Below are 24,861 nucleotides of genomic sequence, written 5' to 3'. Positions count from 1 at the left end.
ATGAGATAATTTCACAGAGAAACTTTTTAGTCTTCTTTTCTTCACTCAGAACGGTTTCCGGTTAAGGCCAGTGTAATCCCTCAAGTCTTATCATCCCATGAAAATGGTTACTTTTTAGACCACCTCAGATGACACTTGCATATGAATCCGTTTTCATGTTTAAGTTTTGTTCACCTTTTTACTGCTTTGGCGTTAATCGGCACAAATGGAATCACGGGTTTACAAAGGAGTCATGTAAATCGACTTCCAAGTCGGGATGGACGTAGCACAAAAGGGTTAAGAAGCATAAGGTCTAACAGTCGCCAATCTAAAACAGAGGGCGGTCCTATCATCGACATTGTAAAAAGTTGGAGGATCAAACGAGACAACAGCCACCTGCAGGCTAACAATGACAGTAATTCAAAGCCATGCAAGGGAAATTCGTGCTTATGGAGTGCAAAACAGCCTTTCAAAACCAAACCGAGGCGTTCAGTGGTAAATCGCCGTCGAAGAAGACAGTCTGTCTTCTTAGCCAAAGCACTTGACATGTTGGATCATGCTAGACCTGGGGAAGATAGCAACTTTGCCACTCGCGCAACGGCAAATAGGCCATTCAAGCCAATTACCACCATTAATAACAACACAAAAAAAATTACAGTAAAAAATTCTACGCTGATTAACAAGCCTACAATGAACCAGTCTGGAGATAAAAGACAGGGATGGTCTGATCCCACGGGCGAGATGAGACCGCGTTTCTTTTTCAATAGTGCACCCGCAGAATACGTCGAGCAGAAACCTCCGTCTTTGAGAGCTGGTCCGGGACCAGATAATTTAGCATTGCCTCCAGAGACCAGAGCAGGGCCACCTGTACCTGCCCACTTGCACCGGATGAATCCATTCTTAAAAGGAGTCAATAATGGCTTACACGTGGGAAAGCATCCTGTCCACTTTCCGCACATACCAGCTACTTTCGTCGGTAATCCCTTATCCCATCGCATGACTGGTCCGTCCCATTTCCATAATCATCTACGTCACCATCAATTTGGTCCTCCACCATACGCCATCCACATAAACGCACCACCCAGACTAGAGCCTCCTCTTTCACCCCCTAATCTAATGCCTCAAAACATCCCTCCCTTTCCTCAACCACCTCCAGAAATATTAGGTGGGCCAATGCCACCTTTAAATCCACCGGTAGGCTTTGAACCTCCCCACTCACCCGGAAATGACGCAGCTATGCCTGGGGACGTCAAAATGCTGCCGCCAGGAGGCATTCCCATGCCGCCGCCTCCTATCAATTTGCCGGAGAGCATGCCACCTGAAGACTTGTCACCCGTTTTACCACCAAGACCTCCTTCTGGGGTTGAGCCTCCACCACCCGACTTTGAAATAATGCCACCTGCTGAGATCCCGGTTCATACAAATCATCCTATTGATGCACCAACTGGAGCCCCGAGTAACCTTCAAATTACGCCGCCACTAGGAATTCCTATGCCTCCGCCTGACTTTCAGATAATGCCACCTCCAGAGACACCTATTCAAACAAATCCTCCGATGGATACACCTATTGGAATGCCAAGTAATCTTCACATGACACCGCCGCAAGGAAATCCTATGTCACCCCTTCAGGCTGCTTTACAAGGAATCTCTATGCCAGGTGAGGAGCCACTGATACCACTTCCTCATCATGTTCATCACGTCCCTTTTCCTGTGGCGGTTCCATCACCACCTAGAATAGAGAATGTACCTTACCCAGTTCCCATTCCAGGTCCACCATCTATTCAGCCTTTAGTTGTGCCCGTCCAAGTTCCATCACCACCCCAGATTCAGCGGGTGCCTGTTCCGGTAGAATCTCCTCCTAAGATTCAGAATGTACCTGTCCCTGTTCCAGTAGCCGTTCCTTCTCCTCCTCAGATAAAGCATGTGCCATATCCTGTCGCCCTCCCCGTGAAAGAGCCAGGTGAAATTCAAAAAGTATTTTATCCCATAGCAGTTCCTCAACCGTCTCAGATTCACCATGTTCCGTTTCCTGTTTACATTCGCTATCCGTCAGAAATAAGACGAGTTCCGTTCCCTGTTGCCTTACCTCCAAAGCCCTTTCCCGTTCCAGTACCTTCACCGCCACATTACGTTATCCATCGAGTCCCTTATCCAGTCATGTTTCCGCAAAAAGTTCCTTACCCTGTTCCGCTTGTTGTTCAACATCATCACATCCATGAGGACGTCGGTAATACAAGAGGTGAGTACATTTCTGTTTCATCATTTTTATATACAAATTGTTTTTTTTTCAATGAGAGCAAATATCTCTACCACACACCTCTTTCATCCAGATTTTTATAATTCACATCTACAGTGGATCTACTGTCATAGAATCGGGTAATCTTAGGTAAGTTGTTTGTGTTTAAGCTCGATACTGAAAGATAAAAACATGTTAAGAGTTGTCTTTAAGTACAATAAAATGACCCTATTTTTAGCATCAAAGTCTGCTTGTGATACAAATTATGATATGTTTGCTTTGTGTCATTTTTCTAGAGTCAGTAAGTAATGGACAGTGTTTGGTGAATCTTTGTCTTAATGGGGGCACTTGCTCAGCCTACATGAACACCTACCGATGTCACTGTCCAAACGGATTTCAAGGAAAGCATTGCGAAGGTGAGAGAAGCGAGAGGCTTATTCCAAAAATGTTTGAGCAACAAGTTTGCATTCTTGTTGATACGACCAAAGGAAAAAAAATATCACGTAAACATTAGTTGATATTTTTTGTGCTAAAACTTGTTAAAACAAGGTTCTCCTTGATATACGTGTAACCCTTCCTTTATGTGGTTAATTTCATTTTTATTTTAACTCTTAAGAAATTGCTTTGTTTGGTATAACGTGTCCTCAATGTTCCTTTTCAGGTGAACTTGTTTTTAGCTTTTTTATGAGCATGCATTTTGATGTAAGGAGAAATCGTTCAAGCTAACTTTGAATCTCTTTCTTCTTCAGAGCAAAACATGTGTGAGCCAAATCCCTGTAAAAACTTTGGTACGTGCTCCCAAGTTGAGCATGAGTACGAATGTACCTGCACTAAGGGGTTTATTGGAAAGAACTGTGACAGTAAGTAAATAAAAAGGCCAGTGTGAATTTCCTACTACAGCTATATATCCACTTCTTCCTTCAATATTCGATTTTCAGTGGCGAAATGCATTAATGTCGTTCTTCTTCTTCTCCCCCTTTCAATAAGAAAAATATTGATGACATTGAAAAAAATTTTCCCTCTACAGGAGCAGACCCATGCGTCCCATCTCCTTGTGAAAACGGGGCTACCTGTTCATCAGACGGATCGTCATACTCTTGCACTTGCAGAATTGGTTGGATAGGAAAGAATTGCCAAGGTTTTTTCATAATATAAGATCATGTTGCAAGGAGTGTTTTTGGCATTTTCCGATACAGAAACAACTTTTTGAGCGCTGAGATGATGTCAGTTCTGACAATAGCTATTCCCCTGATTACCTCTCTGTATAGAAATCTTCATTTGGTTATCTGAAAGGTCCACGTCAAAAAATTAATATGTCGCGGTTTACACGAGAGATCCAAGCAACTTACACACTTTCTATTTTAGATATTGTTGACCCCAGGTTGTATCTTCTTATACCAATTGTTATTCTATTTCATGTTTTCCACAGTTGAATCAAAGTGCCTTCCAATTAACCCATGCCAAAATGGTGGAACTTGCACAGAGGCACAAGGAAGATACCAGTGTGACTGTACTCCCGGTTGGTCAGGCTTAAGCTGTGAAGGTAACGGAGAGAATGACAACTGCTAACAAAAATTGTTCTATGAAATTATAGCGTTGAAGAATTATATGTTTATCTAGTCTGATAAGTAGCTAATATGGTCTCCTTCAGAGGGGGAAGTGAGACCCAAGGTATTTATTTTATGCAAAAAAAGACCATTCTAAACTTTTTTCCTTACAGTGTCAGCTCCGGAAACCCTTCATCAAAGAGGTACTTCAGTTTATCTGTAGTATGCATATTGAGCATTGAATAGCTCAGTTCCTCGTGAGAAAACAAACGAAATTGATCATCTTGCGAGGAATTTTAAGTTCTTCGAAAGGTGTGCTGAAAGGTGAACCAGTGATCTAATTATCCTCTTGCCATTTTCGATCTGAAACGCAACAGACACTGAGACTCTTAAGCTCATTAAGGTTATTTTATTTTTGGGATACCACTTTCTCTTCTTCTAATTCTACTATCACCCACCTGTGCTATCATCACTTATCAACATTACAGTTTTCAAACTAAACCACAAACTAACTTGTAGACATTTATTCATCTAGATTCAAAACTTATCTTAATTCTTTGCAAATTTTTTAGTAATATGCGATAATTGTCACACTTCGGATGACATTATTGAGCAAAGAAATAAACTGCGTCACAGACTGACAGCAATAAAGAAATGGAAAGGTACCTAAGGATAACCAAGGTAATGACAATAAACCTAAGTCTATTGCTCCTACAAAAAGCGAGTTACTTGACGCACCTAAGTTATCAAGCTTAGACACCATTGCAAGCTTTTTTCGCGAAGCTCCAGAGGTCTGAGCATGGTCAGCGCTGGAATCAGCACTCGTCATAGTGGAAAAATGAAAATTAAGCTGCATATTTCCTTAGTAAAGATTATTCCTTACTTTTTAAAAGTTCAAGCATGGCCCACAGAGCTTTCCGATCGCACAAGCATAACTAACACGAAGCTAGTGAACGAAAAAGGGTAAATCATCCTGCATGCAAGCTTATTGATGACATTCATATTATGCGGATAAATATCACACCCTTCGTAGCTTAGTCAACATCAAAGTTTCTTAACTTCTCAACTAGCCCTTTTTGCACCAGTAAACTGCAACTGCTTCATGGGCATAAGCAATGTAACGATATCTCATAACTGACACCGACGATGCGCAGTGAAGGTGTCTTTTTCATACTTATTGAACGCTTTCATGATTTCATTTCGCACTTACAGCGCTTGAAGACACTTGCTTGAAGACACTCTCAACGAAGACCTAAAACTAACAGACAAAATTAACGACGAAGAAAACTAACAGACAACCTTCTACATTCAACAAGATCCTTGTTGCTGTCTATATCAAGATTGTAAATAGCACGAAATTACATTTAAGAAGTTCTGCTTTCTAATATTCTGGATGTGGTTAAAAAATGAGAGGGTATGCATCCAGTTACAAAATGAAGAGCCGTCTCACTCGGGAAGCCACACTTAAATCTAAATCTCTCCCACCTAAAAAGTTATCAGATGACTTCATATAAATGTAACTAAATAGGATTTCGATTAACTAATCTGGAAACGAAAACAGAAGCATTCAAGCCACATCGTGAAGTAGTAATACAGGTTTCTCAAAAGATATTGAGTAGCCATAAAGTAATTGCAGGGTCTTGTGTGACCATAGAGAAATTATCAGATAACTCATTTTAAGGGTCTTAAGTGAGGAGTCTGCCAGTTGATACTTGATTTATTTTTTCAGCATTCTCAGCAGTTTATTTGAAAACATTTAAAGTATCTTCAAGTAACTTAAGGTCATGCATCATGCTCAGGGCTTACTGATAAACGAATATGTAATTATTACCTGATTTATTTTAAACGAATGGCTGATTGACATTGCAGAAATACGATAAAAAAAGTGATTTTTCTGCGCATTAGTAAAGTGCGTGGATAACTTTTCATAATAAACGTGATTGTGTGCATTTGTTTCTTTTTCGCTGTTTATGACTATAAAAAATCCTGGTTGGTTATCACCAGCCCGATTTGAGCACTGATAGGATAGTGTACGCGTCATGCTTATAACTGGACAGTGTTATAGGACATTTAGCAAGTTTGACACATTATGCCTGTGTAAGTGGACAGTAAGCGTGATGTGCGCGCTCTGTTGTCGCTGTTGTGGCTGAGTTACCTGTTGTTATTTTTTATGAAAACCTTTAAGCGATAGCTAGCTTCTTTCTCAAATGCTCTTGTTATAGGTTTGATTAATTGGTAACCATAATGAAGTGTTGATTTTATACATTTGTCAGCAAATAGGCGAACCTTCATGTATAAAGTCTACTAAATAAGTACGTGACTAACAAAACACTCAAGTATAAGTTTATGAAAAGAAAAAACGTTTTGTCTTCCCAGCCCAAACACAAATTCCTCTTTGAATAATCAATATGCATTTTAGCTTAAGCCTCAAAATATTGATAAATTTATCGGCCAGTACAGTTTCAACCAGATGAGCAAGACCCGTATATTTATCGGAATATTTTGGTTTAAAGCCGCTCTTCGTTTATTGTAAGCCTAGATCTTTTATTTATGAATTTCTCCTATAATTCATGGTCAACCATTCTTAAATTGAACGAACATGTATGCTTACATTTTCTACATCATTAATGAAGCCAGCGAACAGAAGCTTTGGCCTCAATGAGATAAATAACCAACGTGAAACAAATGGAGACGGTAAATCACAAATCACGTAATAAATCTTGGCAAGGGTTGCAGAGGGAAAGGATGACGCCTTGCTTAAATCATTAGCCTTTCACTGGCAATGCAAGAGCTCAAATCTGACGTGTTGAGACCAATGCCGATATCTGAGAGAAAAAGCCGATTAAAGCTGTTGAAAATAAGCCGATTAAAGCTGTTAAAAATAAGCCAATCACAGCTGAGGATAATACTTTGAAGGGCTGACGCATGACCAGTCGATCTCTTGGCCTTGAAAAGTTAAGCAATATCCGGTCGTCGATCTACATCGCGGGGAATTACTTCGTGAGGCCAATGATTTCGGCCTGTTAAGGGAGGTGCATAAATATAGGCTTTTGCTAAAATGATAATAAACATATTGGTCTTTACATAAAGTCGGATGACTTTCCAGAAATCACTGATTACTGTCCCCTCCATTCCCCTTGAGCCATATTTCAATATTCTGGCCGGAGATAAGGCGATTTTTAATCGCGCAATATTTACATCCATTTTAATCATCTTTTTGAACCAGGAGGAAGATCATTAAGTAGAATTTTTAAATTAAATCATTTAAAACTAACCCTAAGAGATTTAAGTGATCTACGTCGGTTGTTTCACATATTTTAAATTCTGGCTTTTTTTATTTTATCTTAAAAAGGAGGAAAAAAATGAGAAATCAATTAAATTCCCGACTAATGTTATGCGACTGAGAGATTATCTCCACTACCACATCAAACAATCGCTGTTTAGACATAGCAACAGAGTGCTCTTAAAATATTTTACAAATACTATGCCTACAATAAAATAGGCATTGTTATTCAAGATATGATGAAAGTAACAAAACTTTGAATAAGAGAATGTAGCCGTCTAAGAGGAGCGCGTGTTTTATTGTATCGCGTTTTGAAAAATGAACAATTCACTCTATTAAAACATAGACTCTAGAAATAAAGACTATTTCAATTTAACACTCCGCGTGGTGAGTTACCTGAGGGCATAATGTAACCTATCAACAAATAATTTTAAGTGTATATTCTTTCAATGTTAGGATATTTACTTTTCGGCTTCCGTTAATTATATTTCAAGTTTTCCTATAGGTCGAGTTATATAACGTTAGCCAAATCGGAAGATTGCTAACTATTGCTGTTTTTTCACACTGCTACAAATGGTTTTTTCAATCGTTAATAAACTAATGCTGAAGTGGCTCCAGTGTAAATTAAAAATGGTGTTTTTTTTTTCCAAAGGACTATAAAAAACGAAACAGTGCTCGTTGCTTTACAGAAAGATGTTTTCAAATCGAACCAGTATTTCTAACATGCGGCCTGTGACACAGCTTCATCAAGATAAACGAGACAACTCTACTCAAATGGATTTGATTTATTCCCCGTCAACAATCAAGATATCTTTGATAATACTTGGGCTTGAAGTTATCCTTGGAGTTGTAGCCAATTTAGCTGTATTTTCCACTCTACGAAGTTACTGCAATCGAAGCATGTCAGTTTATCGAGTGTTGGTTTACAACTTATGTCTAACAGGCGCATTAAGCAGTTTGATAGGGATTCCCAGTCTGTTTGCAGTTATATATGTTTCTTTCATTGAACGGACTTCTGTACCAGCTGCCCTTTGCAGAATAAGGTATTTTTCTTTGACTTATTTCTTCTTCACCGACAGTATGAACATTTGCTTTTTGAGTTTGGATCGCAACGACTTTATTACAAGACCGTTTCGACGAAGGATAACGAAACGGAATATAAAAACTTACATTGCTGCAATCTGGGCAATACCTTTTGTGATTGGACTTCTCAATTTTGTGATAAAAATCAACACAGAAAATTGTATTCTGGTCTCATCCGCGGAAGGTCCTTACTCCGAACCTATGGTAGTCTTGCTCTCAGTTATCCTGGTACTAACCTGCAGTTTTGTGGTGACAAACAACTGGTCCTCGGTAAGATCGATGAGAAACCTGGCTAGAAGTCTCAACACATCTAAGAAAAACCATGCTCGTTCAGAAAAGAAAATGATTATTTTGACAGTGAAAATTATTTCTGTCTATTTGGTTACCGTAGCTCCAGCGACTCTATGGTCATTTGGCTTGCGCGCTGGAGGTGTCAAAAACTGTGTATTATGCAACGATGTACGAATCTATTTACAGTTGTTACTTCTTGTTAAATACCTTGCTAATCCTTTCATTTTCGTGGGTTCGATATGGAGGAAAAGAAATTCTGTAGGCCAAACAAATCTTGTGCGAAAAAATGGATTCAGAGGTCAAACAGTCTTGGAGGTTAGAAAATCAAGAAAAAGACCCATACGAGGAAAACCGCGGGAGTTTCTTGGAGAAGCCTCATCTTATGGAGATATCCATCAGCTTAGCACAAGTCGACGAGTGGTAACAATTTATGAGGAAAATGAAGAGAGGCACATTGAATCTGAAAACGATCAAGTAGCATACCACGTGAACCGGGGAACACAAACTAACTTGGAAGTGCTTAACACCTGTCCAAAAAGGAGGCATACGGGCAACACAGACAATTCCTTGCCTAACATATTAGTTCACTCCTTTAACAGACATTAACGTTTTGAAAAATTCTTTTTTTAACATTTACGATAGTATATTTTGGCTCCTTTAATCAAGTTATCGACAACAGCGTGAATTCAGCTTTCTAAAACCTCGTATCTGTATGGTTATTTAATAAAAAACAGAGGTTGCGTGCGTGTGGCGAAGAGATATCCTACTCAAGTAAACGTTTTTCACAGTTTATTCCGGTGCCGCCTCGTTGAAGATAAATCGGCCTCGAGAAATGTAAATTAAGAAAGCCTTAGGGCATTCCTTTTTAAGTCCTCAAAATGAAAACGGAGAGACTGTTTTTGTCAAATAAAATGAAACAAAACATTTTAAAAGCAATTTTCTTATTTGCAAAATTTATGTGGAAGAAGGATGTTGTTTCCCCCACTTTGATAAAAGAATAAAATTAACTCAAACGTCTGAATTTCTTTCTTCACTGTCGGTAGGCTCAATGAAAAGATTTGTTGATCCCCTGAAAAATGCCCCAAAGGAAAATTATTTTTTGAAATAAACCCCCCGTTTTGAACTTGCAATACTCCACCCAGTGCTTAAGATCGCTCATATACGATTTTTGTCTACGATATTAAATGTGCAATTTCCTTTAATCCGAGAAACCTTTGTTTGTAGGGTTATCGATATTTCCTGTAACATATAGAAGTGTGAAGTGAACCCAAAGGGAGTTTAGGTTGAAGATAAAGAAACAGCCAACACTGAATTTTTTTTTTTTTGTACGTAGCAAAGTGAAAATTTGAGACTAGAGCTTTTGATATTTCAGATACTGCGATTTTGTCGGTAAATAACAACCGATAGGCTTAAATTAACTCAATTGTGGTCATTGCCAGGGTTAATTACTCTAAATTCGGTCTTTTCCTCACTCTAAAGCAGCTTAATGAAAGAAATAAAAAAAAATTGAATGAGGAAATGAAATCTACCACCACATTGGAGTCTCAAATGGCGATTTGCCCCCAGCAAAGGAAATTTTAGGTCCTCTAGAAAGAAAGTTGCCGGCTTGTTAATTACATGCATTAGTTAACTCTGGCGCTTTCATGTTTCCTTCTTTTACGCATAAATGCTTTAGTCGATGGCGATAGACCTTAACGAAGCGAATCATTATGCGGTCTAAACCTTCCGTCAAAAGGACAAAAAAACATGACATCTGTGTAAAATGTAATCTTTCAAAGTAGTATCCGCGTTCATCACAAATTAGTCGCCGGAGTTAAAAAAAAAAACACTTAGACCCCTCGGTCAAGAGGTAAATAGCCTGCCAGAGTTTACCACTTCCGGTTGTACTTATAACCAGAGATACAAACAAAAAAAGAAAAAACAGTAATACTGGATTGGATTCAGGGAATACTGTTTTGAGATCACACTTTGAATCAGCAAAGTTCCTATACGGGGTGGTTACCAGAACTGCTTCACTTTCCTCTTTGGCCGTCACAATAACCTGCTAATCTCTAACTTCGTGAGCAGTCAAGCAATCACTTTCTGACCTACGCTATTTAACTCTACGTTTTCTATTAATTGCTAACTAAATAGGCTTTTTAAACTCAGGCAGGTGCTGAAGTCGCTATTTGTACTAAAATGAAAAAGAAACAAACAGTCAGCTTTTACGCAAATATAGCGGCTACCGAAATCTCATTCAAATTAATTCTATCTGTATAAAACAGCTATCTAAATTAAATTTAAGATTCATAAAGTTGCTCAATCATCTTGTCGTTTTTTTAAAAATCCCATAGTATTGTACCCTCTCAGAGTTAATAGTGCATGTCCAGAGAAATGATGTCATAGGGATTTTGGAACAATTGTGGGCAATGCATAATGTATGGCGCTTCGAGATGTTGGTTGAAACACAAATGCAACTTTGAGAAAATGGCTCGGAAAATCACACGACAAATGTAACGTTGCACCTTTCACCCACGGCTGAAGACATGGATCTTAGGCACTTGACGATAGTGGTTTTCTGGCTAGGGTTAGGGTTGTGCGTTGGGTCCCTGAGAGCCATGTCGTTCCCTGTGGCTGAGAAGGGAAAGTCGACAGTCCGCGGTCGAAACATGATCAAAAAATCATCACAATCTCATCAAAGACTGAGCAACATTCGAACTCATTTAAAACAGCATTTATCAAGTGAAATGCACAATCCGAAGAAAATAATTAAGAGAAGAAAAGCTTTTAGACTAAATACCGGAAAAATTGCTGGCATATCTAGAGGAGTAATTGCGATAAGCAAATTAAGACATGGCTTCCTGAAGCAAATTCCACAGGAAACTGAAAACCATGTGTATCATGGAAGGAGAAATATTGCGTATCATAAGCCACCGTCGTTCCCCTCACACCTGGATTTCAAAGTGGCTCGCCGGGACGAGGATGGAGTTTTAAAGAGGTCTCGAAATAGAGTGCGACTCAAAAATAAAAAAACACAGGCTAGAAATATGGAATCGTCAAATAAGTGGCTTCCAAAGAAGGAAAACATTACCTTGAACACAAAAGGACCGCAAAATACTAATGCTTCGATGGAAATGAAACGACAGCGTATTTCAGATAGAGTCATGTTTGCTAATAAACCCAACGAGTTTCTCAATGAGGGCATGCAGCTTAATGAAAACCCCGATAGTTTTTTTGCCAATCCATTGGCTGCTAAACCAGAGCAACGTATTCTCCATTCATCTCATTTCTTTTCCCCAGCAGTGCATAAGTTTTTGCCAGCTGAACATCGTTTCTCTGGTGAACCTATTCACAGATATCTGTCATCTCCAGTGCTATTTAAGGATGCAGACAGGGAAGGTTTCGCCCCTCTCGATACCAGGGGCGATTCAAACGGACCTTTTGAAGGTGCACCGATGCCACCTCTATTTGAAGGTCCACCTCGCCATGGTAATCGCGTCATCATTTTAAATAGGCCCATTCATACTCCTGTTCCTGTGCCTGTGCACGGACCTCCAAGGATTTCTGTGATCCATCATCCAGTACTACTACCACCCCAACAGGTCCCTGTTCCTGTTCCAATCCCCGGGCCGAGGCCTCCACAATATATCGTTGTACACAGAGAATTTTCAAGACCAGGTGTGTTTTTAGATTTAAGAAACCGTCTTTGAATATCATCCCAATCGTTGCGTATGTTTGTTTTGTTTATTTATTCGATTTTACTTTCCCAGCGATTGACCCTTGTGGTGTCAATCCTTGTAGAAACGGAGGTACTTGTACAGCAGTAATCACGGATTTTAAATGCATCTGCCCGGTGGGATACAAAGGAGAAAGATGTGAAGGTAGCGCATCAGTTATGGCTTAGCGTGTTTGCTCAATAATTAATTTATCCATCATGCTCCATATTTTACCTGACTGGTGACTGCATCTGCCTGGCTAGTTGGAGTTTCTTTTTTAACTCTGTTCGTTTTTTTCCTCCGTGAATCCCTAATTCAAGTCTTTAACCTTGCCGTGAATAGAACAAGGTTTTTCTCATGCCAATTTTGGCGCTTTACACCATGTTACATTATATTTAAATTATTTTTCACGATTATTTCGAGAGTTTCGTTGTTAACTGACAAACCTTTAGAAGCTAAATGAACTCATCTGCACAAAAAATATATATGTTTATACCATTTAATGAATGTTAGTCCTTTCCGTAATTTGAGCACAGAAAAAGTATCGTTCGGCTTTAATATTATATCACTTAAACCACAAGGCAAATGCTTGAGAAAGACATTAATCCATCCTTCCTTTCGCTACTTTACGTTCATTGACTTTCCTCAAGTCGTTAAACTATTCTAAAAGCTGACCTATTTACCTAATAAATTAATTTTATGTTAATATTCCAGTTCAAAGCAGATGCTTGCCAAATCCATGCAAGAACTTTGGAAAATGTACTGAGCTCCCTGAAGATTTTGAGTGCACCTGCCACACTGGCTTCCATGGAAAAACCTGTGACCGTAAGTTGGAAATTATTCTTTTGTTTAAATTTTTTGGAGAGGTTTTCGCTTGCATTTAGAAAGTGTCTAAATACATCTTGGCTGTAAACACATCCCTCATTGAATAATTCAATTTAGCAAGAATTGATCGCACAGCCTCTTCATTGTGGTATAAGTTTGACCAGCAGATACTGAACAGTTACAACCATGTTAATTGTTAGTGTCAGTCTTCAAACTTACATTGTCTGCAAGTTAAGACTGCTCTATGACTATTTCTTCCCGCGCTTTTCCGGCAAATGTAGTGTTAAGTGTCGCTGAGTGATAAGCCCCGCAGTCAGAAAATATTACCAAATCTTAACTTTCTGAGTATAGGAGAATACCAAACAAAACAAGCAAGAAGCACATAAGTGTTTGGTTTTGGTAATAATCACGATAACACAACAAACAGTCGGAAACATTTTGCGAGAATTAAGTAACCGAGCTGCAAAATATTAATTTATTGTTCATGATTTCATCCAACATTTGTTTTTTCGCTTTTTTTCCTCAGTTGAAAGTAAGTGTGAGCCTAATCCTTGCAGAAACGGTGGGGTGTGCACGGAAAACATTGACAACTACATCTGCTCGTGTGCAGCTGGATTTATGGGAAAAAACTGCGAACGTGAGTGATTTGATGTTGTTATAAGTTTGTGCTACCTCGTCGAACTTAATACAGGAGACCTGTGGAAAGAAAAGACAGATTTCGATACGAATGAATTTGGCCTTGTGCACTACAACTATTACCTTTTATAGCTGTATGAAAGTCTGATGTTATATGTTTTGTATAAAGGTTTAAGCCATCATATATAAAGTATTACCTCACCGGTGAGATAAATTGTTTTTTAACATGTGACATATCAACAGGGGAATCAAAGTGTTTACCAATCAACCCATGTAAAAATGGCGGCATGTGCACGGAAGACCTGAGCGGTTACAAATGTAACTGTAAAGATGGATTTGACGGAATCAATTGTGAAGGTATGATAGCCCCAGAATCTAACACAATCATCTATTTTGTTATTATTTCCATGTCAAAGGCAGATGTAAAAAACCTTGGTAGAGGATTATTTACATGTATATGTACGTAAAAATCAGCGGGTACCACAAACGGTCGACTTGTTAGGGTAAGTTTTTAGAGAAATTGTAATGCTTCGTCAAAAGGGGGGAGAGGGTGTAACAAAATGACTTAGTTTTTATCAACTGAATTGCAAAAGATTCGCTCCGAAGAAGGATTAATACTCGAAACGTCCATCTATAAACTCTTTACCGTGGCCAATTTACATTATCAACTCATGTGATAAAACAAATTTATCTCGTTGAGGGAGACTTCTCTGAAAGGCCATCTCCGTTGACCAATGCCATAATAAACTTATATTACGTAGGATTTTAATGATATTGTTGGCGTTTGTAGTTCGCCAGACAAGCACTTCTTGTGACAGTACTCCTTGCTTGAATGGCGGGACCTGCATCACTGATATCTACGACTTCTCAAAATTTTCATGTTACTGTGCGTCTGGCTTTACGGGATTAAGCTGTGAAGGTATTTTCGATAGATTTAAAACCTAAAATCAACTTTAGATCTTATCCAAAAATAACATACTTCATGCACTGACTGTTGGTTTGCAGTGACCCACATTTTTTAGTCAGTAGTCAGAAATGGCACTCTTAGTCAAACAGATTTAAGAATATTTCTATCTCTCATTATTGACTAATGACCGGTCTAGCCGGTAATGTTTCTTATTTCACTATTTCATTTAACTATCCAATCAATCAACTTAAGTAGACCACACGTTGTGGCCCAATCATGATGGTGGATGCATTGAATAACTGATAAAAAGACGTAGGTTTCAACGTGGTCATTGTCAATATGCTTTCTCGAGCAAAACACTGTCATTGACTTTCTCTGATCATGAGCATTCAACCTCTCGAGGAAACGCCGAATTTCTTGTCCCCTTGTTCCCTTCACGCTCGAGAAACCGAGGTACGCTTCGGAAGCTACAACAAGCTTTACTTCGCTTTTACAATCCCTCTTAGCTCATTTCTCGTCCTTAATTTGAAATCCATTGTTTTTATCAACACGTGCATGACTTGCATGGTACTAGAACTTGCATGTAACAGCTGCCCAGGAATATGCATCAAGGGAGTGTGTAAAGCAGGTATCCAATCCGAAGGTACGTCCTGTCCTTGGAGGAATGGTCACTGATGAGCTCAGATAGGGACTTTTTTCGTGATGTTATTAATAGTTTACGTTAAAAAAATACATCACAGAGAGGCAAGACAGACGAAATTTTGAAATGGTGCGCAGCTATTTTCACTCGTTTTCAGCTAGTTAGAAGAGTGTTATTTTTTTCACGTATATTATTACATGGCTAATGATACGAAAGTTAGGGTTAGTTTTTCGCCTCCTTAAGCTCACAATTTGAATTCTTTCAATTGGAAACACCTGGGAAAACGCTAACTATTATTATTTAAAAATGAAAAGTAAGTATCACTATTTGTTAAAAAGAGCGATGAGAAGATATCAATATACGGCACTTATACTTAAGCGTTTAATTAAAATAGTGATTTTCACCAAATTTTGGGGCGTAATTATCCTCACCAAAACAGTGCAATGCCTACAACAAATAGAAAAATTGAATTAAGGATAAAGAGATTTAAGCTTTTTAAAAATGATTTTAAACTATTATATTATTCTTTCAGAAAAAGGGTTTCAATCTCTCGTTCTTTCCAACCCGCTTTCCAACTCACCTTGTGCGCCATTTAATCCCTGCCTTTTTGGTGGACATTGTCTTCCGGACGGGGAGGACTACACTTGTTTATGCCCTGCTGATCGAAGAGGATCTCACTGCGAACGTAAGCCTCCCGGAATTAAAAAAATAAATAAATAAATAACTATATATACATATATATATACATATATATTTCTCCACCTTGATTTCTGCAAGTTCGTCCCAAAATCCTCATACGTGCCTCCTAAGTATATGCAGACGGTACCTCAACACTGTTTTAATGTTATTGAAATATTTTTAAATTTTGTTCCAGATTTGTTTCACGAGAGCAGCTGTAATGGCTGCCATCACCACGCTGTTTGTATCTCTAGCCAGTGCACATGCCGAAAGGGATACTGGGGTGACGGACATAGATGCAGACCAAGTAAGTTATGAAGTATTTTCGTTGCGAATTTACGTGAGGCAGTCGAGCCCCTAAATTTAATACGGTGATGTAAACGACTTTGCAGGGATTTTTTGGGGAAATGAAAAACGTCTTTTCGGAAACATCGAGCGACTTCACGTAGCGTGAACATTTAAGGGAGGAAATAAATGAAACGTTTTCTCGTTGATAGACCTTGCTTATCGTGTACCGAGTACAAATATTACTAAATGAAACGATTGTTAGCGGGGGAATTTGCGAGTATGCACTTCATCTAAAGGCAAAGTAAGTTGACCGATTTATTTTACAGAAAAAAGGTTAGGCCAACACATATCTCAGAAAAATTTGTTTTTTCACTTTTTAGCAATTTTTTTTGTTTAAGAAACTTCTCCATGTCATCCAAACCCATGTGAGAATGGTGGTACTTGTCGAGAGAACGATACTTTTGAAACATCTCAATCGGACTGGTGGTGTGAATGTCCCAAGGGATACAGCGGAAAACGCTGCCACGGTATGGTATCTGCTTCTACTCCGTGTGTTAAAGAATCACCGTTACGTTTGTGGTTTGAAAACCATGCACTTTTAACCAACTGGGGAATTATGGTGTTCAATAGCACGAGATAGGGAAACAATCAGAATATTATTATTATAATTACCGCTGACTGCGTATAATTAACAACCTTTCGCCGAAGTGGAGGTGGTTAGTTGTTGATCTTTACCAAGCCACGATCCGGCGAGAAAAATATCCAGTGCTAGCCACCAATACTGAGGTAAACAGTTTTTTAGCTTGTACTATACAAAAAAAAATGACCTTAACTCATTTATTTCCGCAACGATTACAATATTATCGGGCTCATATCTTGTACGAGTTGTTCAGAGGTGAATACTAAAAGATATTCGGTGTTTGAGTGGCTAATCAGAGCGTGCTTTCATCGCTATTTACTGTTTAACTATATACTGATTTACTACATACAATATCAGCGTTTCAATGTAACCTAAGTGCATATAAATTCACAATCAAAGCTGTATAGCAATTTTACCTATTCGTGCCTACAGAGTTCGATCCATGTTCGAAAAAGAAGTGCTACAATGGAGGAACATGTGAAGTAATAGATAAAGAACCAAAGTGTAATTGCGACGAGCCATATGAAGGAGAGAGTTGTCTGCGTAAGACATTGAATTCATTTGAACATTTTAACATTAATCAGAGATCACTAAGAGAAAAAAGCGTCCTGCGAGCAATTTCACGCCATGATTTGAAAATGTATCACCCTTGAAAATACGAATGAAAAATTTCGGCGTGCTCATTTTTCCCAATTTACATTCGAAACCATCTCATAACCTATAAAAAGTTGTTGTCTTGGAAGAGTTATAATTCATCCAAAAAGTTATTCATTGATAACATATTAGGCATTAGCTGCCTCACTTACAATTAATTTTATGTTATTACATGTGTATCTATGTAGTCCTTGAATGATGGTATATTGTTGTATTACCCTGATGATGCTCCCCTGCTGTTTCATCAAAGAAGACGTTTAAATTATGGTACAATTAACAAATATTTGTCTTAATTCAGTCGATAACGCTTGTTTACCAAAGAATGGCGAAAAGAGGGACCCTTGTAATAATGGCGGAAAATGTGAATTCACCGACGGCAAAGTAACGTGTGTTTGTCCGACTCGGTATGACGGTCCGACATGTGCACGTGAGTACTTCTATAAACGTACTTTTATTCATAGAGCACCTTTCGACTGAGTGTCGTAAAACCAAGACCGAAGTAATCACGGCAGCCAATCAAAATGAACTAAAATGCTTTTAAAAGCCAGTGAAAGCTTAAAACAAAACCAACCAAACTTTCTAAAGCGCGGGAAAACACGGGCGTTTTAGTTTTAGTTTTACATCTGATTGGTTGAGAGAGTGGTACGAGTTTTCTGGACCAATCACAGTGCAAAGTTAAGGAAAACCAGTGCAATCTCGGGTTCATTTTGGCACAAACTCGAGAATTACTCTGTACGCCAAAAAGATACGTTCCTCCCGTTTTTGTTCGGTTTTTTTTTTAATATTTTTGGGCTTCTTTTATTGCTTTTATTTGTTCTGTTTACTCTGTATTTTTGTTCTGCTTTTTCGTTTCATTTTTAGGCGTGCCATTTCAATTCCGCTTTAGATTAATTAAATGTTAATCGAACCATTTCTATAAGCATCTAATTATGACGCCCTGTCATTCCTTCTTTTTTACAGTTGACAAATGCGCTAAATGCGACAAAAACGCATATTGCGAAAATGGAGCTTGTAAGTGTCGCCCACCATACGAAGGAGACGGAATCACTTGCACGAATCCGGAGGAGGAAAAACCTAAAAGTTAGATTAAGATAAATTATTTTATTCCTAAGCGCTTGTAGTTGGTCAATCCTGCTGATTGACAGGATTTTTCTTTTTCCTTTTTTTTTTTGCGAATGCATCATTGCGAACAGACTTTATTTTGACGGCTTTAACGTAACTCCCATAAAGAAGGAAATTAATGATCAAGAAGCCTCATGTATTTAAGTTCATACCTTCTGCAAAAAAAGAGAAAAACGGTTTTTAGGTACTCAGCGAACAAATTACAAAATAAAGTCTTCTACCTAGGTTTTAAAGGTTAAAATTCTGAGTGTTAGCGATAATATTTTCAAGGGTCATTCACTTATGCTAACTTGGAAGAAGATCATTAGTTTTTAGAATTTTTTTTCTTAGGGAAAGATTGCTTTCCGAAATATTCGCGTCAAGGCTTAACTCGACATGATTTATTCAGTGAGAGCAACAACGTTTAGTTTTCTTGATGAAACAACGTCAAAACCTGTAGGAAATATTCGGAAGCATATAGCGAACGACTGAATAAACACTCCCTTTCCATATAGAAATAACCTTTGTGAAATCGACAAGTATAATTCAACAGATACAACGACTTTAACGTCGATTGAAGGCCTTGTCCTATGTTGCAATTTTGATGCCGATCGGAATTAATATGGAATTAGTTAGGCTAAAAGTTGAGTAGTTCGAAACACTTTATTGGAATAACACTGACTGTTGGTAACACCTTTATCTATTTCAGAGGCGCCTACCAATCCGTCTGAGTTGGCAAACGGCTGCAATCCAAACAAATGCAAAAATGGAGCTGAATGCATCGAAGGAAAGTCTACTTTTTTCTGCGTTTGTCCCGAAGGCACCTTCGGCAGGCTGTGTGAAAAGAAGATTACACCCACAACACGTATGATATATGTATCAAAATAATAACTCCAACGGTAGCCGGATACAGTTTCCAAATTCCCTCTGTATCTCTCGAACAAGAAATACTGATATGAATTGCACTTGCAAGGCCGCTGCGTACTCCGCCCCCTTCCTCCCGAAAAAAGCCAAAATAATGCTACTAATGATGATAGTAAATAACAATTAATTGTGGTACTGAATTAATGTACCTGTTTGAGTATAGTCAATGACGGCTTGACATTCCCCTCTCTGCATATCTTTCATTTTCAGCTAAAACTGTTGGGCTTCAATTTCTGAAGAGACAATTAAGATAGTCGTTAAACAGTGATATTAATTATTTAAGGACCTGACCGTAACCGCATACAATGCTGCGGTTGCACCCAAATTGCAGAGTCCCAGTCTGGCAAATGCATTGACGAAACGTGTAAGAGGCATTTGAAGTATTCAGCTTTAAGAAAGTACCTTCCAATCCGATTTGTTAAAAACTGTCATAATACGATCACAATAGTAAACACATTTTCTGAGTTTATCATGTATTAGGTGCATCATTAATGGTTGGTGATTTGGTTGTTATTCTAGTTTGATGATAGTTGTATAAGCATGCGTAGCTAAGTATTGCCCGTAATGAAGACGATATGTGACCCTGAAGAAACTTTTATTTTAAATTCATTCATGATAGCTCCACCCAAAGCAGCGTGTCATCCAAACCCTTGTCTTAATGGAGGAATGTGCAAAGAAACGGGGGTCAACCAGGATTTTGAATGCATTTGTCCAAACCCTCGGTTTAAAGGGAGGTTTTGTGACGGTGAGTGAAGAAAGTAGAGCTTCTTTCTTTTTCTGTCTGAGGATGGGGTCTTGGACTCTTTTACAGACCATCCTTATGGCATTTCCTTTGTTATAGGTAATTATTTTATTTTGCTAATTGCCATTAAATTGTAATAAGTTTAAATAAACCTTCTGACAAAAGGCTGAGAGAATGTTTCATTGTGAGAATCATACGTTCAAATTACTAATTTACTGAACTGTAAATTTAAACTGTCAGATAATATCTACATTTTACATGATCACGATCAGTTTTCAACAGGAGGAGGGTGTAAGAAACTAAATATCTTTCGTTCTCCAATAGTTCGATGTACGGTTACATGCTTGGTCGCCAAGCCTTTGAACAGGAGTGAGGCTAAGGGTGACCTTGCTATGATACAAACCTTGCTGCTTTCCAAATGCAAATTACTTTGTTATCATGCTAACTAGATACTAGTCTCTATCACAACAAGGTCACCTTCAGCCTCACTCCAAATCAAAGGCTAGGCAACTAAGTACACAACTGTTAAAAGACCTATTTGTAGAATGTAATTTAATTGAGTACATTTTCGATTCACTGATGCTTAGATGACTATCAACACATTCTACACCGAGTAAAGCAATGGTCCTTGCAATTTAAAAAATTGCAAAAAGAAGTCTGATAAAAAAAATTCACGTCACGCTTCGTCAGGATTCAGTCGAATCCTTGCCTCCCAGAAAATAGTTGGACGCTACTATCAACTGAGATACGAGGACGCACGCTGAGAGCGGGCACAATTTGGAAGGTACTTCTTTCTCGAGAAGGAATCTGATTATAATCTTTAATTTCCTAACAGTGGACATGTGTGCCGAATGCGATCCTCATGCTCGGTGCATCAATGGAAAGTGTTTCTGCAGAAGAGGGTATTCTGGCGACGGCTTTTCGTGCAAAAGAGGTGGGCCTTTTAATGAAAATGAGAAGTCTCTCATCACTGATAGACGAACATTAATTATTTTCGTGAATCCGAAATGCTTGGGCGCGTACAATGCTATGAGGAAATCACCACTTATCGCCACTCAGTATTTTTATCCCATTTCATTCGATGGCTAACTTGCATAGTGAAACCTTCAATGTACTGTCCTCCGCAGATTAAAGAATGAATAATTATACCTTTAGTATCTAGCTATATTTTGCACCCTTAATTATCAGACTGTTTAGAAAGATAAGAAAGAATGATTATGGTTACTTATGAGGACTGATTTGATTGAAAATGGACACTAGTAAGTACTTAACTGTCACTATTGAGTCGATGAAAATGATGATACTATTATGTCATTTATTTTTGTTCGTAGTGAAACCAAAGTGTCCACCGTATTCCTACACAGTTACCGGCGACATTTGCATTTGCAACCCAGGTTACTACATGAACAATACCGGGAAGCGCGCATGTATCCGTAAGTTTTCGTCATGAGTCACTCAGAGAGGGAAGAAAATAATTTTGTGATGCTTCTTTATTCAATCAAGCGTTGCGAAAAGAACAATAACATGTAAAACTAGCCTTAAGACATACGTTACATTTATTGATCAGTTACCCCATCGCTCAGGGTTTAATCGCGGGTCAAACAAAGTGAGTATTTGTTATTAAGTTTTGAGAAGATAGGCTTAGACAGGAGGGAGAAAGAATAAAGGCTTAGTCAGGAGAGGAGCTTAGTAATTTTGTTGAAAAGTGGTATAATCCTTCTTCAATTCGATTAATATCTGAGGCGCTCGATGTGGCTCACGGAGAGGAAATCCACCAGAGAGGCAACTAAAAAAGGTTATGTTGTTGACTTCAGACGCTCATCTTTGCCTCAACGTGAATGCTTATCAACGCAGGCCTAAGAAACTCTTTACCGCTTTACCCTTGAAGTAATTTTCTGTAACAAAGAATGCAGTGTAGTAAAAAGTTTATAGATCACTGTGACTTAAATATTAAACTCTTGGTGTTTTCCCCAATGCTAGCGATCACGGCGACATCTCGAACAACAATGCAGCATGGGACTCAGCTGCAGATTCCTCCACCAGCACTCGGCAGTACAGAAACTGGAGGTGGACAACAGTGGTCAGGTAAAAAAAGAAAAATTCGAGGATGGATGCAGGAAAATTTTAATTTGTACTAATGCGGCAGCAAGTTTTTCTTAAGATAATGAGCATCGACTGACATATACACGTTTTTACACGGGGCTCACCTTGTTAAATCGACTAGAATGCACATTCACTATTTCAATCTGTTTTATTCAAGTTATGTTAGGCGTATGACAACTCACTGAACTGTGTAATACGGACTCGAAAATGACCTTTGCGACAACTTTGGTACATACTCATTGAGGTCCCATCATAAGGAGATCGTAATCTTCCAAATGGTTATATCTTAAAGTTTTCAAATATAGCGCAAACTTATTTTTGCATTTCTTAGACCAACTTTAACTTCTTTCTCAACATACTTTCATGATTACTGACACTAATTAACAGTTTGTAGAGTGCTTGTCACATCTGAACTTTTCCATTCATCTATTTACTAACTCGCTGTCTATTCTACGACACTAGAGTATTACAACCTTACCGATCCCACTAACGTAACATTACGCGTTGAAATATATCTTAAGGTAGTGGAGCTGAAGCTACGCAATTTCCAGTTACGTACTACAATTAAAACACAACTACTTTTCAAGTTACGATTTCTGATAACCAACTTGTGTTACAATGACAACGCTTCTAACATAAGCTTTTTTATATGTTAAAACTAACTCTGATAGCATAACAGTTTTTAAATACGTTAATGACATAACAACAACCGAAGCTACTAACATTCCAGGACAAAGTACCCCTTAGCAATTCGCGACAATCAAATATGAACTTAGCATATGGCATAGCTTGTAAGTGCATTTACCCTTGAAATCGAAATTGGTGCAGAGTAGTACAAATTCTTGAGCTCGTAACCAATTTTTCAACATTCTTCACTACCTTGTCTCCCTCCTCCCAACAGAAGACATTGTTGTCACAGAATACCGTAGTCTAGGCTGCTGGGCCGACACCTCCGAGTGGCGAGATCCATCTAAACGCGCCATGATGGTGATGGAAGGCTTAGATCCCAATTTGGCCGACAATTACCACGAGCGAAAACAGCCAATCAGTAAGTGCGCTGACGTAGCCAAGAGGTTGGGTCTTAAAGTTTTTGCCATACAAAATGGAGGTCAATGTTTTGGTGGCGCTGATGACAATAGTTACAAGAGGTATGGATCGTCTGAGAACTGCGGTGACGGAGTAGGGGGACCCTTGGCCAACGACGTCTACAAGCTCTGAGTGTTACGATTGCAAATGTTTCTTATTTTGGGAAAGCACCTTAGCCTTCTAGCAATCATACAGGAGGCTGAACCTGCATTATCCAAAGCAAAATTGCAGGTTAGGCACGGGTGCAATGAACAATTAAAACACCGCTCAGCAAAATTTGAGCTTTTTAAGTGCGGTAGTATAAGTTTTTACATAAGTTTGAATCAATTTTCATATAGAAAAAACGATGCATTCTCTCAAAGAGAGAAAAAGGAGTAGTTTTTAAAACTTAATTATTGCATTTCCGAGTACTTTCCTTTTGCAATCATTAGAATCATTACGATGATTTTAAAGCTGCAACCATTACTCTGAAAAGTACTCTACTTTTTAAACAGAGAATAAGTTTATAAAATCATTTCCATGCAACAGCTGGATAGTAAGTGGAGAAGACTTGCGCATCAGATTCACAGAATAAATGAAAATCTAGTGCATACCGTGGAATATTTGGCTACCTCTAGCATGTCACTACTCGGTGTAATCGAAAAAGATTTCTTGTTCCTTATTGTTCAATAAAGGATGCATCGAAGCTTGTTTCCAATGTTTTCAGGATAAATAAAACACGTTAGTTTCAAACATCACACGTGATGCGAGTGCTAAAGTTTTATAACGAAATTATCAATTAGAAAAGAAAAACAGCTTAAGCGCGCCTTTCAAACCGTTTAAAACGTCTTGATTAAGGAAGCTTTGAAAGCAGATAAGTATAACAGACAACACTGATCCTATGTTTCACGATTCTAAATCACATGTAATGTTTGGAAGATCTCCATTTTTCTTTCAAAAACGCCCATTGTTAAGAATTTCAAATAGGGAAATTGATGATGGATAACCTCTTTTTCTGTCATGCATCACTGTTACCCCCCTTCCCCCCCAAAAAAAATCGCCTCAGTGAGTGAGGGTCTCTCGTATATGTAGAGTTTGTTTTTATTCTCAGATGTTTATGTTTATGTAACAGCATGCATTAAAGAAACAATCATTTAAAAAAAAAAACAGAAACAAACCGCCGTAAGAGATTTCCATCCATCTAAGTAATATATAAGTCAGTCCGAAATAACAGTTTTTGGATCTTTATTTATAATATACATGGTGAAATGTACAAATTAGAAAGGCGCGAAATAAATCTACGTTCGCAAGCTGGTCGAGGCAGCCGAGAGCCAATCAAATGGCGCGTATCATTTTTTTTGTCGAGTGAGGAAAACGACACGTCTAATCAGGAGCAGCTCCCAGTGCTGTTTACTACGTCAAGTTACCTATAAAAGATGACTGAGGAACTTCTGTTCGTGATAATGTGGAATAGAAAGCATGCAGAACTAAAACTCAAAGGAGAAAACGATGAGAATACAAAGCGGCGAGATTTAAAACCGTTC

General features: G+C 38.4%; 3 protein-coding genes across 6 annotated transcripts; all 3 read left to right on the top strand.

Annotated features, from left to right (window-relative positions):
- Positions 1-40: 40 nt before the first annotated feature.
- On the top strand, positions 41-5,713 carry LOC136281007 (uncharacterized). Of its 3 annotated transcripts, none has more exons than XM_066167149.1 (9): positions 41-1,636; positions 1,970-2,218; positions 2,512-2,631; positions 2,965-3,075; positions 3,243-3,353; positions 3,645-3,758; positions 3,936-3,965; positions 4,335-4,443; positions 4,975-5,713. In XM_066167149.1, exons 1-8 carry the CDS (start codon positions 142-144, stop codon positions 4,430-4,432), a joined length of 2,328 nt encoding a protein of 775 aa, XP_066023246.1. In that variant the 5' UTR covers positions 41-141; the 3' UTR covers positions 4,433-4,443; positions 4,975-5,713. The 3 variants fall into 3 exon arrangements, with proteins under 3 accessions (XP_066023246.1, XP_066023245.1, XP_066023244.1); XM_066167148.1 differs by having other exon boundaries at positions 41-1,939; positions 2,033-2,218; XM_066167147.1 differs by having other exon boundaries at positions 41-2,218.
- A 2,055-nt stretch (positions 5,714-7,768) lies between these two features.
- Positions 7,769-9,025, top strand: LOC136280707 (RYamide receptor-like). The gene has a single exon (XM_066166368.1). It carries the CDS (start codon positions 7,769-7,771, stop codon positions 9,023-9,025), a length of 1,257 nt encoding a protein of 418 aa, XP_066022465.1.
- A 1,847-nt stretch (positions 9,026-10,872) lies between these two features.
- Positions 10,873-23,963, top strand: LOC131777276 (neurogenic locus notch homolog protein 1). Of its 2 annotated transcripts, XM_059093541.2 has the most exons (19): positions 10,873-12,076; positions 12,169-12,279; positions 12,829-12,939; positions 13,466-13,576; positions 13,819-13,932; positions 14,366-14,494; positions 15,057-15,125; positions 15,655-15,807; positions 15,997-16,107; positions 16,487-16,615; positions 17,161-17,271; positions 17,681-17,809; positions 18,343-18,462; positions 19,193-19,348; positions 20,027-20,152; positions 20,985-21,083; positions 21,481-21,582; positions 22,130-22,234; positions 23,154-23,963. In XM_059093541.2, the coding sequence occupies exons 1-19, from the start codon at positions 10,945-10,947 to the stop codon at positions 23,468-23,470; spliced, it is 3,435 nt and encodes a 1,144-aa protein (XP_058949524.2). In that variant the 5' UTR covers positions 10,873-10,944; the 3' UTR covers positions 23,471-23,963. The 2 variants fall into 2 exon arrangements, with proteins under 2 accessions (XP_058949524.2, XP_066023453.1); XM_066167356.1 differs by lacking the exon at positions 15,057-15,125.
- The last annotated feature ends 898 nt before the right edge of the window (positions 23,964-24,861 follow it).

The sequence above is a fragment of the Pocillopora verrucosa genome, chromosome 5 (genome assembly GCF_036669915.1).
Source record: "Pocillopora verrucosa isolate sample1 chromosome 5, ASM3666991v2, whole genome shotgun sequence".
In the NCBI taxonomy this organism is placed as follows: domain Eukaryota; kingdom Metazoa; phylum Cnidaria; class Anthozoa; order Scleractinia; family Pocilloporidae; genus Pocillopora; species Pocillopora verrucosa.
This window is presented reverse-complemented; position numbering and strand designations above follow the sequence as displayed.

What these genes read in the sequence shown, in the direction of transcription:
- LOC136281007 (XM_066167147.1), top strand. Translation starts at nt 142, where the DNA reads ATGAATCCGTTTTCATGTTTAAGTTTTGTTCACCTTTTTACTGCTTTG. An exon ending in GATAGGAAAGAATTGCCAAG is followed by an intron (nt 3,354 to 3,644) that starts GTTTTTTCATAA and finishes TGTTTTCCACAG; the next exon opens with TTGAATCAAAGTGCCTTCCA. An exon ending in GTCAGGCTTAAGCTGTGAAG is followed by an intron (nt 3,759 to 3,935) that starts GTAACGGAGAGA and finishes TTTTCCTTACAG; the next exon opens with TGTCAGCTCCGGAAACCCTT.
- LOC136280707 (XM_066166368.1), top strand. Translation starts at nt 7,769, where the DNA reads ATGCGGCCTGTGACACAGCTTCATCAAGATAAACGAGACAACTCTACT.
- LOC131777276 (XM_059093541.2), top strand. Translation starts at nt 10,945, where the DNA reads ATGGATCTTAGGCACTTGACGATAGTGGTTTTCTGGCTAGGGTTAGGG. An exon ending in CAGCGGAAAACGCTGCCACG is followed by an intron (nt 16,616 to 17,160) that starts GTATGGTATCTG and finishes TCGTGCCTACAG; the next exon opens with AGTTCGATCCATGTTCGAAA. An exon ending in TAAAGGGAGGTTTTGTGACG is followed by an intron (nt 20,153 to 20,984) that starts GTGAGTGAAGAA and finishes ATTTCCTAACAG; the next exon opens with TGGACATGTGTGCCGAATGC.